General features: G+C 38.8%; 1 protein-coding gene across 2 annotated transcripts in view; it reads right to left on the reverse strand.

Moving 5' to 3' along the window:
- Nucleotides 1-21726, reverse strand: part of bbs9 (Bardet-Biedl syndrome 9) — a 203721-nt gene that overhangs the window by 136104 nt on the left and 45891 nt on the right. Inside the window, exons 14-19 of one of the 2 annotated variants that reach the window (XM_072460824.1) lie at nt 17210-17314; nt 10702-10716; nt 6707-6847; nt 5137-5232; nt 4885-5057; nt 4186-4338 (exon numbers count right to left, since the gene is read on the reverse strand). In XM_072460824.1, the coding sequence (XP_072316925.1) occupies nt 4186-4338; nt 4885-5057; nt 5137-5232; nt 6707-6847; nt 10702-10716; nt 17210-17314 (683 nt within the window). The remainder of the gene's footprint in view (nt 1-4185; nt 4339-4884; nt 5058-5136; nt 5233-6706; nt 6848-10701; nt 10717-17209; nt 17315-21726) is intronic. The other variant, XM_072460825.1, reaches the window with a different exon arrangement.

The raw sequence follows: 21726 nt of genomic DNA on the forward strand, positions 1-21726 counted from the left end.
ACCCTTCTTTGAGGAAAAAAGCACTATGTTTAGGTATAGGCAGTGACGTGCATTCAGGGGAGGCAGGGATGTCAATCTTGGGGGCGAAAAACATATATATATATTTTTTAATAAAATATCAAAAACATTTTTGTTTGTCATCTGGTATGTATTATAAACCCCCTTTCTTTTTGAATCCAATATCGAACAATATTTTTTCAAATAATGTCACAATGTTCAGATGTTTGCCGTTCAGATACAGGGAGGAGGCAGCACCTGCTCTGCCTCTGGAGCGCGCGCATGCACGCACGCACGCACGCACGCATACACCGGAGTTGAACGGGTTGCAGAGTGATATCTCTAAAAACATTAGGTGCATTTACATCACACTTTGCCTAGCGGTTAGAGACATGGCTTGGTGTTCAAGAATTTTTTTTCGTGTTCAAACTTTTTAAACTTATAGATTGCTCAGTCTAGTTTGTTTTGGGATGAGTTATGTCAGTTAGAGATGAACGGAGGCAATGGTTCTTTAACATTTTTGATAACATCAGTGATCAGATTAAAGTCAGGCTTGATCATTTTGGTAAGCTTGCTTTCCTTGGTTTAGTGGATTGCACAACATTTTGTGAAATTTCCCAACATTTTGAGTACACAAAACTGCAGAGCCTGTCAAAATATGCAAGGTTTTTTGACTTTGTGAGACTAAGGGCGGATCTAGTCGGACTGTATAGCTCACAAACGATGAGGAATGAATGCGAGTCTCCTGCAGCTTCTCCTCTTTTTGGTCCAGAACGACCTGTTTAAGGAGCTCTTTTGGGTTCATTCGCGTTTGTAAATCTGACTATGAAAGAGTCGTGCCTCACTAGCCCTGAACCTCACCGCACGTCACTGGGTATAGGTAGGCTATAGGCTTTAACATGATTATTCTTTATACATAATACATAATGATATATTTTATCTACAACTTTTCTAGAGCTTTTAAACTCTGTAACTTTGTAATTTCTGGGTCTTTTGACTCAAAAGAGTGGATTACAGTTTACAGCTTTTTCAGTTAGAATATAGCAGCAGAAAACCTCTGTCCACAGAGCTGCTGTTCTTTCAACATTTGTTTCGGTATCTCACAAATGGGACAGCCCTCTACGGTGGTCTCCCAGAAGAAGGAAAATAAGTATTTGAACACCCTGCGATTTTGCAAGTTCTCCCACTTAGAAACTATGGAGGGGTCTGAAATTTTCAACGTAGGTGCATTTTTACTGTGAGAGTCAAAAAATGGAAATCACATTGTATGATTTTTAAATCATGTATTTCTTTTTTATTGCTGCAAATAAGTATTTGAACACCTGCCAATCAGTAAGAATTTTGGCTCTGTAAGATCTGTGTACTTTTAAAAGTCCACCTCTACTCCACTCACTAACATAAATTAGTAGCACCTGTTTGAGTGTGGGAGTGTTGTGGAGTGGCCTAGTAGGTCTGGAGACCTACGGTAAATCCAATAGAAAATCTCTGGAGGGAACTTTTTTTCTGCAACATGGAGGCCTTCATGGCTCTAACATATGTATTGAACCTAATTGTTTTACTGGACTTTATTCGTTGGACCATTACGAACGGATTGAGACCAATCTTGTGGGGAAATATTGAAGTTTGACGTATACAGAGCCTTCAAAGTAAGGAAAGTCAAAACTTTTACTTTGTGCTTTTCTGTACAAAGACCGTGTTTGTTCGGGCTGTGATTGTTGCACGTGAAAATGGATTACATATTCAAAAAGGAGAGTTTAATTTGATGTGTAGATTATCAGGCTTTGTGACTGGGGTAGCGTGGTGACACATGAGTACGAGGTGGCACACATGTGCCTGTTCCACCCATAGGATGCCAAAAGGGTAAGAGGTTTGTCATGCCTTCCCTTTGAGCTATCTGCACGTTTTCCTCTGTCTACCTCAGAAGAGCAGGATCCATGCACTCTTGTGTGCGTTAGAACTGCTTAATTTCGGGGAAGTGAGGAGTTGTTGTGTTATGGGCTCCACCCCACCAGGGGAAGCCTCTTTACAAAGCAATTGGATAGTGGAAGCTATTGACCTGGCTTACGATTTTCACTCAAATGAAAATGTGCATGTGCAAAGAGGAAGCTATTGAAGCGCAGAGCACCCCATTCTCCGGGTGGCACCCCAGACAACAGTCCTGTTGGTGCTACCTTAAAATGTTTCCTCTCTCTTCCGCTCAGCCCAGCACTGACCTGTTATTCATCTCGGTCACTAATGGGGCAAGAGCAGTTTGTGATTCTGCGTTTTAAAATGGTTTAATAACCTGAACAATTGGGCGTGAAACTAAAGAAGGAAATCAGAAACATTGAGGAGATGATGTTAACGTAACGAAACAGCAAGATTGAACAGCCTTTTGGGGCACTAAATGAGCCGCAGCGAAGATCAGAGAAGGATCACGAGGATAGAAGTCAGTGCAGGGTCAGACAATGAGAGAAAATAGAAACCACCTTAAATGAGACGCAAATCCTGAGTAGCCAGTGAATCAGGTTTGATGGGAGAGAAAGAGCAGAGTGCACACAAGTGGAAAGTGCGGTGTCCGAGCGAGGGCAAACGAATGTTGAAAGAAAACTTTAGGTTAAGAAATTAAGCCCGGTTCTCTAAAATATGTGTGAGGCATCTCATCAGACCACCCTTCTTGCCCTGAGCAAGAAGAGTGTGCTTAGACTGAAGGAGTGACACCTCAGTCATGCTCTATAGGCAGGAGGGGAAGGCCTCACTTCCTTTGCACCACGCGTCGCGTCTCTCAGCCAGTCAGAGCCTGGCGTAGTGTTATAAGGCTTCTGGGAACCAGCATAGTTGTTACATTTGTGAGATACGTCACTCATGTTTCAGAGAACCTTAAGTGTTCTTCCTGGTATTCTTCCTGTTTCTGCGAAGGGGCAGCAGAGTTAACCCTTTCATTACCGGAGAAAAATATCAGCTGACTGATATTGGGGTTTTTGGTTGATGCCAATAATACTCAGTGACGTGAAAATCAGCCAATACCAATAATATCCGTGCACATGTTAATGTTTTCTTATGAGGCTCTGATGTTACTCACTTGTGGTTGAGTGGTTGTCTGTCAATGTATAGAATAGTACCAGTTTTGGTACAAACATAGGAAGGGTCATGTTTTTGCATATATTCAAAACATCTATTCCAATATTATCTTGTAGAGTAAACAATATAACAGCCTCCTCTACAATTATGATGGCTAATACAATAGCATAAGGATATAAATTAAAAGCTTCTTCATGAGAGGGCATGCAGGTACAAGCTGAAGAGTAGCTGGTTTGATGTTCAGCCTCTGGTAATGTGTGTGAGAATGAGAGGATCCTATTGGGTGTGTGCTCCTATCTAATCACCTCCAGACAGGAAGTCCATAAATCAGCCCAACACTGTTCTCACTCTGCAAATGTGTAGGAACATGTCAGAGAGCGAGACAGAGAAAAACACAGCGATGGCTAATGATAATGACACTTGTTTCCATTAGGCCCATGTGCCCAAAACAAATACAACCATGTGTATTTGATCATTTGGCAGCTGGTTCAAAGTAAGGGGTTTGTAAAAAAACTATTGGCACAGTGAAACAAATGGACCCACAAAACTGTCACCTATACTAGAGACCTGCAAAGGACTGGCATTTCAAACCTGCTTCTGCCCGATCCCAAAGCTTCTCTGACCGCTCTGTTGTTGTTTGAAAGTACATCGACCTCACGCTGGTCAGAGCTCTCCACCTCATGTCTCCACCTGCTCTGTTCTTAGCAGCAGCGAGAGTGCCAAGCAGCACTATGCACTTCACGGCTATTTCCTTCAGAGCAGAATCTACACAGGTCTGACCACCTGCTCCCACCTGAGACCACATCAATACCGCCCAATCTCAGTATGACTCTGTTATAGACTATCATAATGTTTTTTTATGTACAGCTTGAATGCAGCAGCAAAACGGCTTCTGTTACAATGGAGAGTCTAATTTATGACATGCATAAATTGTGTGTATTAGGTCGTATGTAGCCAGAAGCATATGTAGATTAGATGAATTTCCGGACCTGGGAAAGCTTCAACATTACACTACAGTGTGAGAGTCAAGGGTGCCATAAAAAGCATACACTTTCCATTGTTGGACTGCAAAACATAAAAATGATTTTGAGTTTGTTATTTTAAGGAAAAATGGCTGTGTTTTCTGACCTGATTATAGGTTGCATCGAGAAGTGTGTCCAAGTTCTGCAGCGGCGCTGGGGTCTTGTCCTTGAAGCGAGTTAGAAGGCGTCTCTGGATGGCTCTGAACTGAACTGCCCTCTCCGACAGCAGATCCTGGTACTGTTTAGCACTAACTCGCAACTAAAACATACAAAAATACACATGAAGTTAAATTCACGTGATATTACAACATTCTACACCGTCTACACTAAAGTTTGAAAATAAGTGGTAGGGCATGTCCCTTCTCAATAGGAGAATTTTCTGTTTTGTGGATAATGTGGCTTCAATAGCTGGGCCTATCCACATAAAAAGAAACTTGCGCAAAAGTCTTCTATGTTTTTTAAGATAAAATGTGGTCTTATTAACTTTGTGGAACAAATTCAATAAATATAAAATCTAGTTGAATATTTGTTGGTCACAATGAGATTTGCAAGGTCTATTATGGATTTTATTTTAGTTTGTTTTCTATCGCTAATTTTATTTTGTTATTTTTGCATTAACATATTCATACTATTTATTTTCATGCAATTTATGTGATTTTATGTGATTACCAATGTTACTCTGTGCAGCACTTTGGAGACAAATAAAGTTGAGTAAAGTAATCCTCTATCTGAAAACAAATTCTTATCTCAGTGAACGCAAACTATATGCACATCAAATCAGATATCAGGATAAAGAACAGTGTACCTGGAAGTGGTGGTCAATCGTATAGAAGTAATCTTGCAGGGGGATAGGTCCGCTGAAACTTTTCCGGAAGTCTTTGATGCCAAGTTTGGAGAAATGCCTGTCGCACCTTTGTACAAGCTCCTTGATGATCAACCACATGTCTTCAAAACTCTCACTTTGAATGCGGTATCGCTCTGTAGAAACAAACTTGAAATTATTATTTTGAAATGTAACTAACTATGTAAATGTGTGTGTAAAAGCAGTTGGACTCACGAGAAGATTTGGAGGCGACCAGGCTAACTTTTGGTCCGGACAAGAATTGGAAAGCTAAACTGTTTCCGTCTTTTTCTTCTGACTTTCCTGAAAACTCTGAAAGAAATCAAATGGTCATCTTAACAAACCCAAGATAAAGAAAAACGCATTTGAAAACAATGAATATAAACGTTACTATGGCTCTGCATCAACCTGCCTCATTCCAATATCTCTATGTCATAAATCAGAATAGAAACAGGATACAGGTATGATAATGAAACTAAGGACGCATGATGTATTTTTCTCCTGATAAGAAGACAAGAATTTGGCCAAACGCTCAATGTTATTATATTTCAAGTCTGACAGAGCATAACTCTGTACCACCAATACAATGTGAGAGTAGGTAGAACCCCAAAACATGTTATTTGTTCGATTTCATTCTATTTGCAGGTAAATTACATTTTTGGAAAAAGTTTAATTTACATGATTTGCGTAATTGGAGAATGTGCTACATTTTACTATTTTAAAAAACAACTTAAAAATATCTCGTAACTAATCAAATCTGTGAACATGTATAAGATAAGATAAGATAACCTTTATTTGTCCCACAATGGGGAAATTCCAGTGTTGCAAGACAGATTAGGCACAGAAGTATAATAATTAAAAACACTTTTGTAGAAATGATTGATTTCTTTTTATTGGAAATTGAAATTGGTGCACGGTGGCAAAGGCGGTTAACGCTCTTGCCTCCCAAGAAGGAGATCATGGGTTCTATTCCCGGACCAGACCTACATCACATGATTTCTCTGGGTGGAGTCTACATGTTCTCCCCGTGTTACCGTGGGTTCTCTCCGGGTTCTCCGGCTCCTCCCACCGTCCAAAGACATGCATGTGCTAGGTAATAATTGGTGACTCTAAATTGGCCCTAGTGACTAAATGTGAGAGTGAATGGTTGTTTGTAATGTCTATGTCTCTGTGTTGGTCCTGCGACGAGTTGGCCACTGTCCAGGGTGTACCCCGCCTAAGGCTCCAGTCACCCGCAACCCCGAAAGGGAACAAGCGGTAGAAAATGGATGGATGGATGAAATTGGCATCATGCTAAATCCGGCATATTTACCCAAAGTCCTTACATTAAAGAATATGCGTCACAGATTAAAGAATATGCGTCATGAAATCAGTATTTTGAGTTCTTGAGAACACCTCAGCGTACTCACAAGAATAAATGAAAACAACTCTCCAGGTTTGTTTTCAAGCATTCAAAAATACGGCGCACTATGTTACTTTGAAAGGCTTGTCTCGATATGATTCCTTCGGCAGTTTGAATCCGGCTTTCAACATAGACGTTGGAATTGTCGGCTTTGTGTCCTTGAGCAAGACATTTAACCCATTTTCCTCTAACTGTTTGCATACACTGGTGTGTGAATGGGTAAAGCACTTTAAGTGCCTAGACGGTAGAAAAACATGATATAAATGTGACCATTTATAACATTTTACCACCCAACAGCATCTATATGGAAACAAGCAGGTGGCGGACCTTCCACCAGAAAAGTTACACCTTTTAATGGTAGGAATATGTTTTTACATGGAATACCTGGGAACATGGCGTGGAGGTCAACGGGTGGCTGGTTGGTGTCTACTGTAATCTTAAACTTGGTGCTTTTGGCAGGTGTAGAGGAAACGCACACCAGTGCCAATGGAAGACTAAATCTGCTCTGGAGAACTCTGGGCACCCCTGGAAGAGAGAGACATTCAACATATTTATTTTAAGAAAGGAAAATAGAATTGTATATATTTTGAAGCCAAAATCATTTCGGTGGGGTTTTCCATATGCGCCGATGTCCCCTGCAGCAAATCAAAGCAATACAGTCGGCCGGCTTTCAGGCTTTCTCTCCAAACAAGAGTCAAGTCCACATTATGTTAACAAATTTTGTTAACATAGTAAACAGCACATATAGTCAGATTACAGCTGTACAGCGGACACAAAAAAGGCAAATTCATAGGTGTGTTTGTTAGAGATCTGAAATGGAAGTTGTGTGAAGAAGAGAGAACAGAGAAGGAGGAGACCGTAGGCCAAGCATAACTTTGTCCTGAGCTTTAGCAGTGCTGAGCTTGGCAGAAACCTACACTTAGCTAGAATAACAGAGAAAGGAAGGAGCGATGGAAGAAAACAGTTGTTAAAAAAGGAGATGGAGTAGAGTGAGTGGAAATAGCCCAGCGTGAGAGACAGACAGAATAAAAGTGACAAATGTGCAGCAGAGACGGAGGGGAGAAGGAGAGCACCAATGACCCAATGTTCCAGGTTATTACACAAATAAATGATTGCCCACCACTGTACACCTTTTCTTTCGATACACGCAATTATTATGTGATTAGGCGAATAATTCAATTTGCAGAGAGAAGCTGAACAGAAGCAGAGAGAGAGACAAGTAGCCAAGGGAAACAGGGTGAGTTTGAGAGGGCGAAGCTTTGTGATGGGCTTCCCAGACAGAGGATGAACATGAAATATGTAATAAAATGTCAGAGCAAATGGGTCATGATGTATACAAATTTGCAGCACATAGTTATAAATGGTGCACGTTGTTAAATTACAGTGAAAAAAAACAATAACAACATTATTTTATACAGTACGTAAGTCTCACTATGATGATATCTTCATTTAAAAGTTAGATGTAGAGATGCAACAGACAGGCTTTTTCATATGTGTGCGCTTTCAGGGCTCTCCAATGTGACCCTGCCTACATACAATATCTAATTTGCTCTATTTTAAAATAGGAAGAGTAAGAATCCTAGAAACATGTTTGGTTTTTTTCAGTGCCAAATGTTGCTATGATGTGTGCTGCAGTCTAATTTTAGCCTAGGTCACCTGTGGAAACAATTTGTTTTTTAACTGGTTAAATAAAAGTGTACCTTCACTTAGAGCACATTTAAACACATCCAGAAGCATTACAATACAAGGCTCCCATGCATTTCAGAACAGTCAAGAGATTTAAACTAGAGCTTTATGCATAAAACTGAATATTTTGTAGTTTGAAAGGAAATCATGTTACTTTAAATAACATTACCAATCATTGTAAAAGTGCTGCTAAAACAACACAGACCACTGTAGGGTGGAGACAAAAAGCAGCCGCCATTTACTCAGCTATACAGTGAATGGACAGAGAAGCCGGCTCCCACTTATCTGATTGATGCATGTTCTAGTCCTTTTCCCATAAATCATATAGGGCTTTTTGACTGATGACATGGCCACAGTGTTTGAGAGCGGTGCTGACACAAATTGAAACAGACGTGATGTGCTCTGGTGATGGATTACCCCAGTCCAGCAGGTTTTAACTCTCTCCAAGTGCATTTTCATAATGTACAGAAATGAATGAAACTGCGGGCTGTCTGGGAGGAAGGCAAAACATATTTAAAAGAAATCAAAAACATTTCCGTGAGCCTTGGAAAGTGCTCAGCGGTAAGTCAGTTTATGTGAAATGTAGTAAATGGGCTGCATTGGCAGACTTCGGGCGCAGTGAAACGTTTGCGCAAACAGTAAAATACAGTGCGCCGTGTTATCATCCAGGCTTGTGAATGGGCCGCCTAGTGTGGGAATACAGGCACGATTTCTTTGGTCAGGCTAAAATACACACACAATCACCTCGCTCCCTCACAAAAAAAACTCTCTGAATCAGATTTCTCCAACCAGTGAAAATAAACGTTGGTTGAAAGTCCAAATAAGTTATGAATTGAACTGTAACCTATCTTTGAAGACTGTTTAGCTTTGGATATTTTTTTCTCTATAATCGTCAGTAGCACCAAATGTTCAAAAATATAATTCATAAGAAGCTATTTGGAAAATCAGAATGATACAGTAATATCAAAACCAAATGAACAAAGTTGTACATATATCAATAATGTTAAAGGTGTACTTTGTGACTTTTCAGGGGGAGGGTCTGCCACCTGCTTGTCTTCATGGAGTTATTGCATCTCCTAGAATGTTCCATAGTATGGCATTAAACCTTACATTCTTGCATTTATTTTGTTGCTAAAAACACCTTATAAAAACCTGCCTCTCCACAAATCTGACCTGTAACTTGACCTAGTGGCATCACGTGCTCGTCTCCATGAAGCTAAATCACTTCAATGACATTCTGTGGAACATTCCAGTCCAAGATACAAAATCTCCATGGAGGTTAGCGTCTTAATAATAGTGAATAATACGTCTGTAATATTTTGGCAGCAGATAAAGCTCCTATGGTTTCATTTGATATAATGCTACCCAAAATGTGACTAACTCTATTAGATTCTCAGCTCAATATAATAATTTCCGCATCAGCAATTACAGCAGAATTGAGACACATGATACTGATTAATTTGCAACTCGGTACACTCAAAAATATATTTAAGTTCAATGCTTAACAGGTCTTTAAAGGCAATAAGACATTGCCCATAAATCATAAAGTGATGTATTCAAAATGTATTGAAAACATTAAAAGTAACAGACAGGAGAGAGTGAGCGCCAGGAAGATTCTCTGGATCCACTTCTCAGCCATTAGACATCATTTGACATTTGATAGATGTGCCTTATGATACCAATATGAATGTCTTTGATTTATGATGATTTGCACCTGCTTTTCCTCAAAGAACGGGCCGTTGGTAAGAGTGTCTAGTGAAGAAAAGGGAACGTCTGGCCCAAAAAGACCATTCTTAAACTGGTGAATCATGTATGCAGACAGAATCAAATGTGCAAGACATATTGTATAGAAAAAATGATCTTTGAGGAAAAAATAAGCTTAGGATTTCATAGCAAATCAGTTGCAAGTTAAATCATTTGTTGCAAGTTTGTTGCTTACCGAGTTTGATTTACAGCCATACACCCTAATTTGCTAAGCTTTCTTTGTTTGGTTTACACTTGTTGTAAAGGCAAAAAACATGTTTCAAAGTAATAAGATAAGCAAGGGTTTCCAAATATTGTGAAAGGTCCTGTACTGAATACATTTTAAATCTTAATGGCAAGCTCGAAATGTGTAAAGTTTCAATCGTGATGGTGCCATTTGTCACCAAGGTTATTCACAAAACACTTTCCCAAGCAAGAATAAATATGTATTGGGAATCTCCATCTATTGCATCAGTTCACTACAACATTACACGTTACAAGATTTCCTATTGGGTATCACTGCGCACAAACTCTACTAAAACAAACACAGGCTAACAACTACTACGACCACTGCTGCAGGGATGTGTGTGAGGGGGAGATTGGATTTCTGTGGAACCACTTTGAGGGCTGTCGGATAAATGCATATAAAGGGTATTTACTTATGTTATACAGCAGTGAGGAAATATGCGCGGGTATACAGGTCTCATGCCAAATATCGAGTTACAGGAGGATAAACAGCGGGCTGCGGCCTCTTCCTGTATGTACAGTAGTAGGGTGTGTGTTGGAATGCACTTGGGGAGTTTTGATTATGTGTGCAAAACGGTGGGTATATTCTAAGTGGGATAGGCAGCAGGAGCTCTAATTGGACAAAGGCATTTAATTGTGTAACGTATAGCTACAATGGAAGCAACAGGTTAGGGTATTCTAACACCAAATGAACAAAAACTCACCTCCGGGATTAAGTTCTGTAGAAAAGAAAGAGCAAAAGTCCAGTCAGTTAAAGTTACGAATATAAATGGTAAAACAGGATTTAACACTTGTTGTCACCTCTTCCTACCTTTAGCAATGTAATGGACTAAAGAAAAACCTGTTTGTTATAAAGCTCATATGTATCAGGGTTAAAAGGTCGAACAAAACTAAATAAGCTAGTCCTCAAATCAGAATAAATTGGACAATAAAGAATTAATTCAAACTCTAATTCATCCACCACTGATCCAGGTCTAATTGGGGGTAAACCAGGACACTATTGCCACTTTACATCAAACCAAGAAATGACCCAATAGAGTCCAAAAAGTCTAAATTAGAAAACTACTTGAACTGCAGAGCTGCTCGTGTAACACCAGAAGGAGGTAAACATACCATACGTTCAACCTTTTGATAATGTGGGGTTGACAACGTACAATATCCATGTGAATGTGTCAATACAGTCAATATAAACCGCTATTTCACTTTTTACTGCAATGCGATAAAAATAAATGCCAATATCGTGCAAAGCTATCACGCAACCATGAATGTATTAGCTGCAGGAAAACTCCAAGTTCCACCAAAAAAGGAAGCCATTTTTTTAATTTCAGTTCCTCTCCTCCAGACATTCCCATCCAGACGGGGATTTAAACAGTCAGCCGATTCTTCCACAAACCTCTGGGCTACGGCTACACAATTATAGCAGATTATTCTTTGATTTGATTGGCTGAAGAGGATTTTCTGCTAAGGTGAATGAAAAGCAGATGGTGGGAAGCAGCCATGTTGGTGCTGAGTCAGAGAGCTTGCATTTGATTAAAGTTGATGAAAGTCCAACATGCTCCCTATGGGTCGTACCGTTTATGTTTTATAACTCTAATCTTGTTATCGTGACAGAGAGGACGATAGGTTTATAGAAGCTGCAATGAGACAAAGACAGGGAGTCGGATGAACTGCTAAATGTAAAAGACCCTTCAAATGGAGCGGGGAGAAATGGTAATCTTTCTTTCAAACCCACCATCAGAGGGTAGTCGGGTCGAGTTAGGTGCCAGCAGACTTGAACTGAGCGAAAGAACTGAATTCAAGTTATTCTAGCACTTGTTCACCCATTGTTCTTTTTTTTCTTCCTGCGGCTCATTCCAGTTTGGAGAAGTGAGTGGATGTGAGTGAATGCATTTGTCTTTTGTAGTGTTTGTGGTGGGCTGCAGCACAATATATCAAAACCTAATCAAAATCGCAATTTCAGTTGCTGCAATCATCCATATGCAAAGGTGATTGTGATTAAGTAGATACAATAATGTCTTCTGCAAAGACCAAAATATCTCATCTTGCAAAAACAAATCTTCTAGTCTAATCTACTGACTTACTGTTATTCTCTTCTTCAATGTCTCTTGTTTAGTGAAGTCACCATTGAAAAAGAGGTTTTGATCCCAATGGGTTTTTATTTTGTTAAATAAAGTAATACATAAATAAAATACATTTAAAAATTGCAATTCGATAAATCAAATTATCATTCTTTCAATTAAACGACTAAAGTTTCAATAATATTAAACATTGGTGTAATTTTGCTCTGTCTGAGACATAACACCTCTTCTGCTTTGAAGCCTGTATAGTCCAGATAATAATTATAATTATATTGCATTATCTCAGTAATCAATGAGTTGCGATTCATTAATTAACTTGTTTCAGTTCTAGTTAAAACCTTTACAAACATGTTCTAAAATGCATGGGATTATTGTATTAGTTTATCAGTTTATATATATATTTAAGTCTTCCCTAAAATGTTTACAGTTGTTAATAGAAAAATCGCAATTAGATTCTCGCCCCCCCAAAATTGTGCAGCCTTTGGACCAATGACAAATTCACCCACTCACCATTGACAGTTACGGTATTTTCAATGGGAGGGTTAGCATTAGCCACAAAGCGTCGCAGTGTTTTATAGTTTTAGTAGCCATTAGCGCCCAAATTAGCATAAAAGCTAACAGCTACATAATTTTCATTTCTAAATAGCTAATGTTATGCTGGACAAATAATTAGATATCAAATAAAAAGCTGCCCACATAAGTTTAACAGCAAAATGTAGTAAAATATAAACAAGACGGTTCCTGATGCCGAAGTGGTGCTCACATTTTGTATGTAAAGCAGAACTCAAGGCAGTCAAGCCTATTTGGGGCTATGACCCTGGTCATATCTTGGACTGTCATTATTACTGTTACCGTAATGAGGTTAGCCTAAATAGGTGAAAAACAGATTAACAATCAAACAGACATCAAATCATAATTATGATAAAATTCGTTAAAGTAAAAAAGTAAATTAGAATAGCAAAAAAAAATGTTGAAAAAATCGAATTGATCATTTTTGAAGAAATTGTTCAGCCCAGTCTCAAACCAGGAACATATAAAAAATGTTTTTTAACTTAGGCGAACTACATTGCCCATGTTTACTTGCCCACTTGATCCCTCTTAAGTGCTCTTGTGTAGCCCCTTTGTCAAAGTGTTAAGAGAACCACAGAGGATCTACTAATGAAATTCTTTGCAGATTGTAACAACAGCACCTTTCGTCGAGCTGGCTTTGAAGAGTTTAAGAAGTCAACACTGTTCTTAAATGTCAAAGCCTCTTCCAGGGCTTAGAGAGGGGCGCAGTAGCCATGGGGTGGTACACGAGGCGGGATATGCTTGGGCGTAATCATCACCCCTGGGCGAGGGCATCTACAGGAGGATAGACCCCAAAACAAAGTCATGCATTCCTGTCATTCTCTAAGAGTGTTTAGAGGATGAAAGGAGAGCAGCATTAATACAGATTAGCCTGCTGAGAACACACAGCCACTTAGCTGCACTGGGTTTAAGCCTGTGGTTACAGCAAATTGGAATACAACAAGGGAGAAGGGGCAATTTACCTGCAAATGACCTGTTTGCAATAGCAAGGTCGTTTTAACAATTGTTGTCCCCTTTCACATCATATAGCATGTCAAAGTTAAGTGGGTGTTTAGTTTGTTGGTTTATAGTGGGAGACTGTTGAGGGTTCTTTAAATTTGACTTTAAGAGGGACATGTGCACAATCCACTTTAATGAGCTTTTAACCTTGTTACAATGGTGTTTCTTCATTAGGAGTCTAACTATTCTGTTTGAGTCACAATTTAGGACCTACAATTTGATTCATCTCAATTTTGTCATGATTAAAATAGTGAACATTATTGGTGACACCATAAAAGAACAGCAAAATAATGTATTTTGCTTTTTAATTATTATATTGGAAATAATAATATGTAAATTCAACAACTGTAGGCTGTACGGCATTTGTTTAATAATAGTAATAATAGAGGCTGTCTCTTATATTTTAGTTACATTTAGGCTACATCTTGATTGATGCATTTAGCCTTTGCTTATCATGTCCCGGTGCAGCTCTGTGTGTGTGTGTGTGTGTGTGTGCGTGTGCGTGTGCGTGTGCGTGTGCGTGTGGGTGCGGGGCTCGCATTCGTCCGCGTGACATTACTGCGGAGATGCGGCGATGTCAATTTTGCACCGAGATAGATCCGAGATGTGTACGATAGGGCTGTGCTCAATATATCGATATCGTGATATGTCGCAACGACTTCTTGGTGTATTGATACACAGTTGCGAATCGTGATACTTTCAAACATTTTAAACAACATAAAGTCATTAGAAATGGCAGAGTTCTATACTTCTGAATCTGAGGAGCTAAAAATGTGAAATAGGACGTATTCTGATATTGAAGACAGTGTGAACATGAAATTCTAATGTATTTTGTTCTTCTACTTTCTAAAAACATAATTTTAGTAGACTTCTAACACCGGTTTTAAGGGATATCCATGAATCAGGACGTGTATCTTATCAAGCTTACTTCATCTGGATTCTTCGTATCGTGGACCCTGTAACAGGATACGTATTGTATTGTGAGGTATTAGTGTATGATGCGCATCATGATATTTAAGCTACATTATTCTTCATCAATAGTTTATTCAATATATATATTTTGATTGATTCCTGCATGTTTGAATAATGCTGTATTGTCCTGCAACTGAGGGTTGAGTGCTCAGAAAATTCCTGATTCACCTACTCCCTATCCCCACCCACATCTCTGTACTTAGTTGTGATTATTGGGAAAAATTAAGACTCATGTAGAGTTCTAAAATGTCATGTAGACACTTTCTACATGAAAAAAAACAAAAACAAATATGGTCTGGTCTACTTATGTTATATAGTTCAATATTAAGTACCTGAAAATGATGTTTTAATAAAAAAAAAAATTAAAAGTAGTAATTTGACTATGTCCATCCCGGGTATAATTTTAGAAATTCTGTAGTAATGTCTTAAATGGTTTGAATCAACGCAAACAAAACATGTATATATTATCATATAGACTGGTGTTGAAAATACCAGGATACACAGTTCTGCAATATGGAAAAGATCTAGTATAGAGCCGAGCTGAACAGAACATACTGATCCACCCTGTGTGAAGGAGAGGTTTCGTAGGTCTTTCCTTCCTGCTGCTGTCAGACTTTATAACAAACACTGTTAGTCCTGAACACTCGCAATACTGACCTAACCATGTGCAATTCTGTCATATGTGCAATTACTGTTGTGATTCATGTGCAATTACTGTGAAATTCATGTGCAATCTATGTGCCGTCGTGACACATATTCATGTGCAATTACTGTCGTGATCACATGGTATTTATGTATTTATTTATTTATTTATTTATCTATGGGAGTTTTTGTTTATAGGAGATCTTCTACTGAAAGTGTTTTTCAAACTTCCTATAAGTGATCTGTTCTTTTCTTCTGTATCTACCTCTGTATCTTCCTGCGTTGCACCAATGAAATTTCCCCATGTGGGACAATAAAGGATTATCTTATCTTATAAATAGTGCTGAGGGGAAAATAAGATAAGATAAGATAAGATAAGATATTCCTTTATTGTCCACACATGGGGAAATTTCATTGGTGCAACGCAGGAAGATACAGAGGAAAAGGACAGATAACTTATAGGAAGTTTAAAAAACACTCTTAAATAGAAGAACTCTTATAAACAAAAACTCCTATAGACAAAACCTCTCATTTCTTAATAAGGAATGGAGGGGAAAAATAAAGATAAAATACAATAAAAACAGCTAGCGTAAGACAAGATAATACTAATAATAATGGTAAAATAAACACTCTATTTAAATCAGTTATATGCACATGAATGTGACATTATTGCATGTGAGTACGACAGTAATTGCATATGAATATGACGGTATTGCACATGGTTAAGTCAGTATTGCAAGTGTTCAAGGGCTATCAGTGTTTGTTATAAAGTCTGACAGCAGCAGGAAGGGAAGACCTACGAAACCTCTCTTTCACACAACGAGGGTGGATCAGTCTGTCGCTGAAGCTGCTCTCCAATATAAATATAAAATACAATTATGTACTGAGATTATGTACAGTAAGAGAGTATGGTGGCCTCTCAGTGTTTGCTCCCAAAGTCTAAAAATAAAAGGATCCAAAAAATGTGTAAAACCAATTATGTATGCTCATAGTATTGTCACAAACATTTAGGAGAAGTACCGTTATATCAACACCACTGTTCCATCCTTAAGTGAACAGACAACAAAATAAACTTTTAGTTACTTTTGATTTATGTATATAGACTTTTAGTTTCGAAAAACTACGCAGACCAACATTTTTTGAGTCTTTTTAGAGTTTTTAGGGGCAGATTTAATTCAACTTTCAACATTCTGTTTTTATTTCTTATTCAGTGGCCATTTTTCCTTGAGTCATATCGGTCTTGTCCAAATGCATTTACTGTGTTGCCCAGACTCATTTACTGACCTATATTTAGTCTCACAATAAAAACTGTTTCACATAAAAAATGTTTCTGGAGTGGTTTCCAAACAGGAGTTTCAATCCAAACTAAACAATAGAGTCTAAAGGACACTGTTGTTTTCATGATCTGCTGTTCAACACTTACAAACTTAAAGAGGGTTATGGCATTTAAATAAAGAGGTTTTGTGTAGAAATGTAATATCTTCCAGGCACATGGAATATGACTGGAGGGAGTGAAGGCTGCACAGGACTGATGACGTCAACATCTCCAACTCGTGTCAATTTCACTTAAAATGGCTTTTGACTTCATGAGCTAACGCATTACATCCACAAAAACATGTCTTTAGATACAAGGTCTGTTTTGTATGCGATCCTCGGCATATCCACTGCAGGCAAGTTTGTTGCCTTACGAGCAACAAACATATGACACACCATTACTAATTCAAAATGATTGGGAATAGATGTTAACAATACAACCATTCAACATTTACCATTTTGAAAAGAAAGAAAGTAGTCTCTCATTACTAATGCTGTCAGTTTGTAGATGGACATACTGTATTTTTGTTAAAAGTAAACTACAATGCTAGTTAAAGTGTCTTTTTTTTAATGTCCATCAATTACGATGTTAATTTTGATTGATTGAGCAGAATTAGAGGTGTAGTAGAGTGTTTACCTGTGGGAGCAGTGTAAGACACAGTGACGTCTCCTGTCAGGTCAGCAGGTGGATAGTGGCCATTTAAGAACGCAGAAAAGGTCACTAACGTTGAAGAACCAACACCTGGGGAGAAAAAAATACAACAGAAATTATGACAATTGTGTAGATGTATTATCAATCAATTCAACAATCATTTTGTGTTGGGGAATTACGGTTGGAAATTTGTGCTCGGCATTTGACCAGCATTTTTTCAGATCTTGAGCCAAGTTTGGACAGACTACAAAGAAGAAAGTTGTTGTAGGATAATGGTGCGGGGAGAACATGTTAACTCAACACAGAAAGGCCCCACCTCGCCCTGGAACAATTTGCAAAATAGAATTATTATTGTAGATTATGTTTAAAATCATATAGAGAAGAGAAAGAGACGTTGTATATTCATATTTTAACCCAAAATGTTGCTGTATTGGCAAAATGCTCTACATGATGGTTTTCAATAGAGTTTACCAGTGGGAAGAAAAGCATAGGAAACAGCGTGGACCACACACTTACAGCGTCAGCGTTTTCAAACTGTTGATAGAACAGGATACAGTAACACTGACCAGATCGGCTCACGTTTAAACAGATCTGAGGCACGGCTAAGACTGGAGCGGAGGTGAGGAGAGAGAACTTACATCCAGTGACGCTTACATTAAAAGATATGTAGCATGTGAGGAGGGCGATGACTTGAAGCTTCCCTTTAAATATCCCAAAACCAACAAAGAGTAAGAGAACCCGGAGAGCAGGAGAAAAAAGCAGAGATGGTATGAGAACGAGTGGAAGGATATATTACAGCTAATGGCCTGGGTTGGGGTGTGCGGCGGAGTAATGGGCCGTGAGGAGCTCCCACTGTTACAGGTGACTGTAGACCAAGTATGTGTACGCCAGCGGACAAGAAGTGGTCATTTTAGATTGGAGCTATATGTAGTAATCATCAATAGGAACGAGTAGGTAACATGAGCAATTCCACTCTGGCAGATGGAAAGAGTACTTTAGTGATATCTGTAACTACAGTGGAGGTTTTCTACTTTTTGTTTTAAATTTATAAACAATATACAGCGGCAGAAGTTGTAATATCTGTACATACTAGAGGGCACTAAAGAGTTGCAATTAGTTTATTACGGCACATAAAACTGACGGCATCGTGACAAACTCAAGACGATTTATCACATCATGGTATTTCTTATTTCGGTTACATTTCACTATAGGAGGTGCTAAAAAACTCAAAATATTCAGCAACATCTTCAACAGCCACGGCATAAAACAATGACTGCATTGGAAAGATAATTTGGCATGAAAATTTGCTAAAAAGCCAATGTCATACAATAAATAGATGTGTGTTAGTTAGTGTTAGCTACTGTTTTTTTTTTTTTTTTAAACTAATTGACAAATAGAGCACTGATAAACCTGAACTTCTGTAATCCTAATTGAGATGTGTGTTTTTTTACCTTCATGGAAAGAAGAAGAGCGATCATGACTAGACTTCTTGTTTCGCTAACCCGTGCAGTACAAGTGAACCCACACAGAGCTAAATGAAGCCTCAGTTTGAAGATAGACAGAGCAGCCCAACTTTAGACGGATGGGAGCAGATAAAAAGGAGACGATGACACCTTCTCTTAGTCATCCATGGGACAAGATGGATGCCACAGACATCGAGGCAAGACCTTCTGTCAGACGCTTTGACAAATAAAGCTATCCATAACGGCATATTTCATGTTCTCTTTCATTAAATCATCTACATGGTTTCCGTATTTCTTTTCCTACCTACCTGCACTATTCTGTCATCCCATCTGTCAGCGCAAGGCTTTTAACCCCTTTGGCCCCTGGGTCAGAGCGGTCAGACTGGTTTAAGTGCTCTGAGTGTTCCCAGGCCCATTAGAAGTAACAAACAACACCAAAGGACACACTGAATTATCCTCTCCATCCATCCTGCTCCTCTGTTCTTCTGAACTTTTCATCCTTTGGGTTGAGTCTGCACAAGGCTGGATCTGTCTGGATGTCTAACCTACAGGTAAGAGTTGTTACCTTCCAAAGGTTATCAAATTAAAATAATAACAAAATAACAAAAAGTTCAAGTTTTCTAAGCTTATTTGCTGGTTCTGTTGACTCTATTTTAAAGATGTACAATGTTATATTTCTGGTGTATGATGTCTCCATGGAGATGTTATTGCTTTGCCTGAAATGTTCAACAGTATGACATTAAATATATCCATCTCCATAGAGATAAGCAGGTAAGTTAAAGGTCTGATTGTGGTAAGCCAAAAATCACTAGTAATGGAATAACTGCAAGATAACAATAGTATCTCTATAGAGATGGGCAAGTTACAGCCTGCATCTTTCAGTAATCATTATCCAGTTCAATTCACCTTTATTGTCACTGAACAACAATATGTGTTTGTGCATCCGTGGTAGAGCACCTGTATCATCACATCCCGCACATTCCATCATTCAAATATTCAAGTTCAACAATTGTAAGCCAACAGTTGAATTATTTTAAGCTTTATCTGGATTTACAGCTTGCAACAAAATGTTACACAATTTTATATTTTGCTGGCAGCATTGAGAAGAAGGCTAGCTGTAAGAAACAACTATAGGCCAAAATAAACTGACTGATGCAGGATTAGAAGTAAAAATGGATTCAGTGTCTCATTAAGGCAATATAGTGAATTTGAAATGCAATACAAATTTACAGCTTGCACAAATCTTCTTTTATATTTTTAGTTATAAAATCCATGAATGTGAAAATATAGAAAATGCAGCACTTTCAATGCTTGAATGAGGGCTACGCCCCCCTGCTGGCAGCATTGAGAAGAAGGCTAGCTGTAATGGTTAAGGGACAGAACAATTCTGAGTAACATGAAACAAACAGCTAGACTTAGTAATGAAGTAATTCAAAATATAAGACATTTCAGATTTTACTTTTTCAGCAGAGAAGGAAGGCTTCTGGTCAACAATTCTTCATCGACACAGGGACGGTAGAGACTTCCTTTTTAACACCTTTGCAGTTGAACACAGGGGGAATATAAAGCTATAGGGTTGTTTGTCAGCCTAAGAGCCAAGAAATCTATGACAAATTGAAAAACAGAAACTGAAATTCTGAAGAAAAATATCAGACAACCAAAGAACTACAAATTTGGTAGAAGTGGATTATCAACATGGCAGTGACCCAAAAAACACGTCCAATGTGCTCCAAACTTGTGACTGACTACAGCACGTAAATACACAGATCAATCTTCCACCCACTCATGCTGCCTCTTGTTTTCCTGCCTTCTTCATCATTTGGTGCGTGCGTATGTGTGCGTGCGTGTGTGGGCGTGTGTGTGTGTGTGCGTGTGCGAGTGCGTGAACCAGGGCCACAGACTGCCGAGCAGACTGCTCAGTGTTCTCAGGCACATTAACCCATTAACACCAACTCCAACCAAAACAAACCCTACAAAGAAAACCCACTTCTGACTACCCCTGCCCATGTGCTCGCTTACCTTCCACCCGCCTTTACCTTTCTCTCACCCCTGGATTTCCATGATTTTACAAGGGACCATACGTTTCCGAAAAAGATTGCTTTGTTCAATTATTTATGCCCATTTTGAGTTACATAAAATAGTTTCCATATTGTGCCACTTTATCCTTGGCATTATGGGGCAATCCTTTGTGATCCATTCATACATTTTGAGCATGTGCATGAGAGCTCGCGTTCCATGCTCAACAAACTCAACCACTCAGAAATGTTTATAGTAAAAAAAGGTGAACAACTGACAAGAGCTATCAGAGCTAGGACTACATTATACGATCTTAAAAACTTAGAAATTTTAGAATCAACTAGTTAGTTTAGTGACACACTAAAGTAAAGCAATTTTGTTACTATAATATAATTCTAGTAATTTCCAGTCTGTTTCAAGACTACCTAAAGTGTCGATGCACGTAGCTCCATTGTGGCTGACTTGTGTGTGTGGTGCCGATTGTATCCCGGGGGCTCAGGTTAAAGCGTTTGACAGCTCGGGTTATACGCACTACTGTTTGTGTGAGAGTAAAGGTCAAGAGGCCTGCAGATGGGGATCTTTGCCACACAAGGCGTTGTGAATGGTGCGTGGAGGGTCCCTGTGATCTGGCCCCAGCTCCACTTTCTTGGCCATGTGCAAATAATAGAAAAGGCTAAACGGTGAGACAAAAAACATATCCGGAAAGGTAAATTTGTTCGGGACATTCCAGGTCTGCCCCTACTTTTACCTGTGTGGCTGTGTGAGAGTGGGATAAACAGGAGAATGTGAAGTGACCATTAGAACAGAGCATTAAAGCAACAAAACATTAACCTCTGACATGTGCGGGTCAAGACTGGGTTCATGATTCTGTGCATGTGAAAATGTCTTACGCCTAAGGATCAACTATAGGCCAAAAGAAAGTGACTGATACAGGGTTAGAAGTAAAATGGATTCAGTTTCTCATTGTTAAGGGAATATAGTGAATTTGAAATGCAATACAAATTTAAAGCTGGCACACCGATT

The sequence above is a fragment of the Eucyclogobius newberryi genome, unplaced genomic scaffold (assembly GCF_026437365.1).
Source record: "Eucyclogobius newberryi isolate DKJ021-1_F unplaced genomic scaffold, fEucNew1.0.hap1 SCAF_3, whole genome shotgun sequence".
Taxonomy (NCBI): domain Eukaryota; kingdom Metazoa; phylum Chordata; class Actinopteri; order Gobiiformes; family Gobiidae; genus Eucyclogobius; species Eucyclogobius newberryi.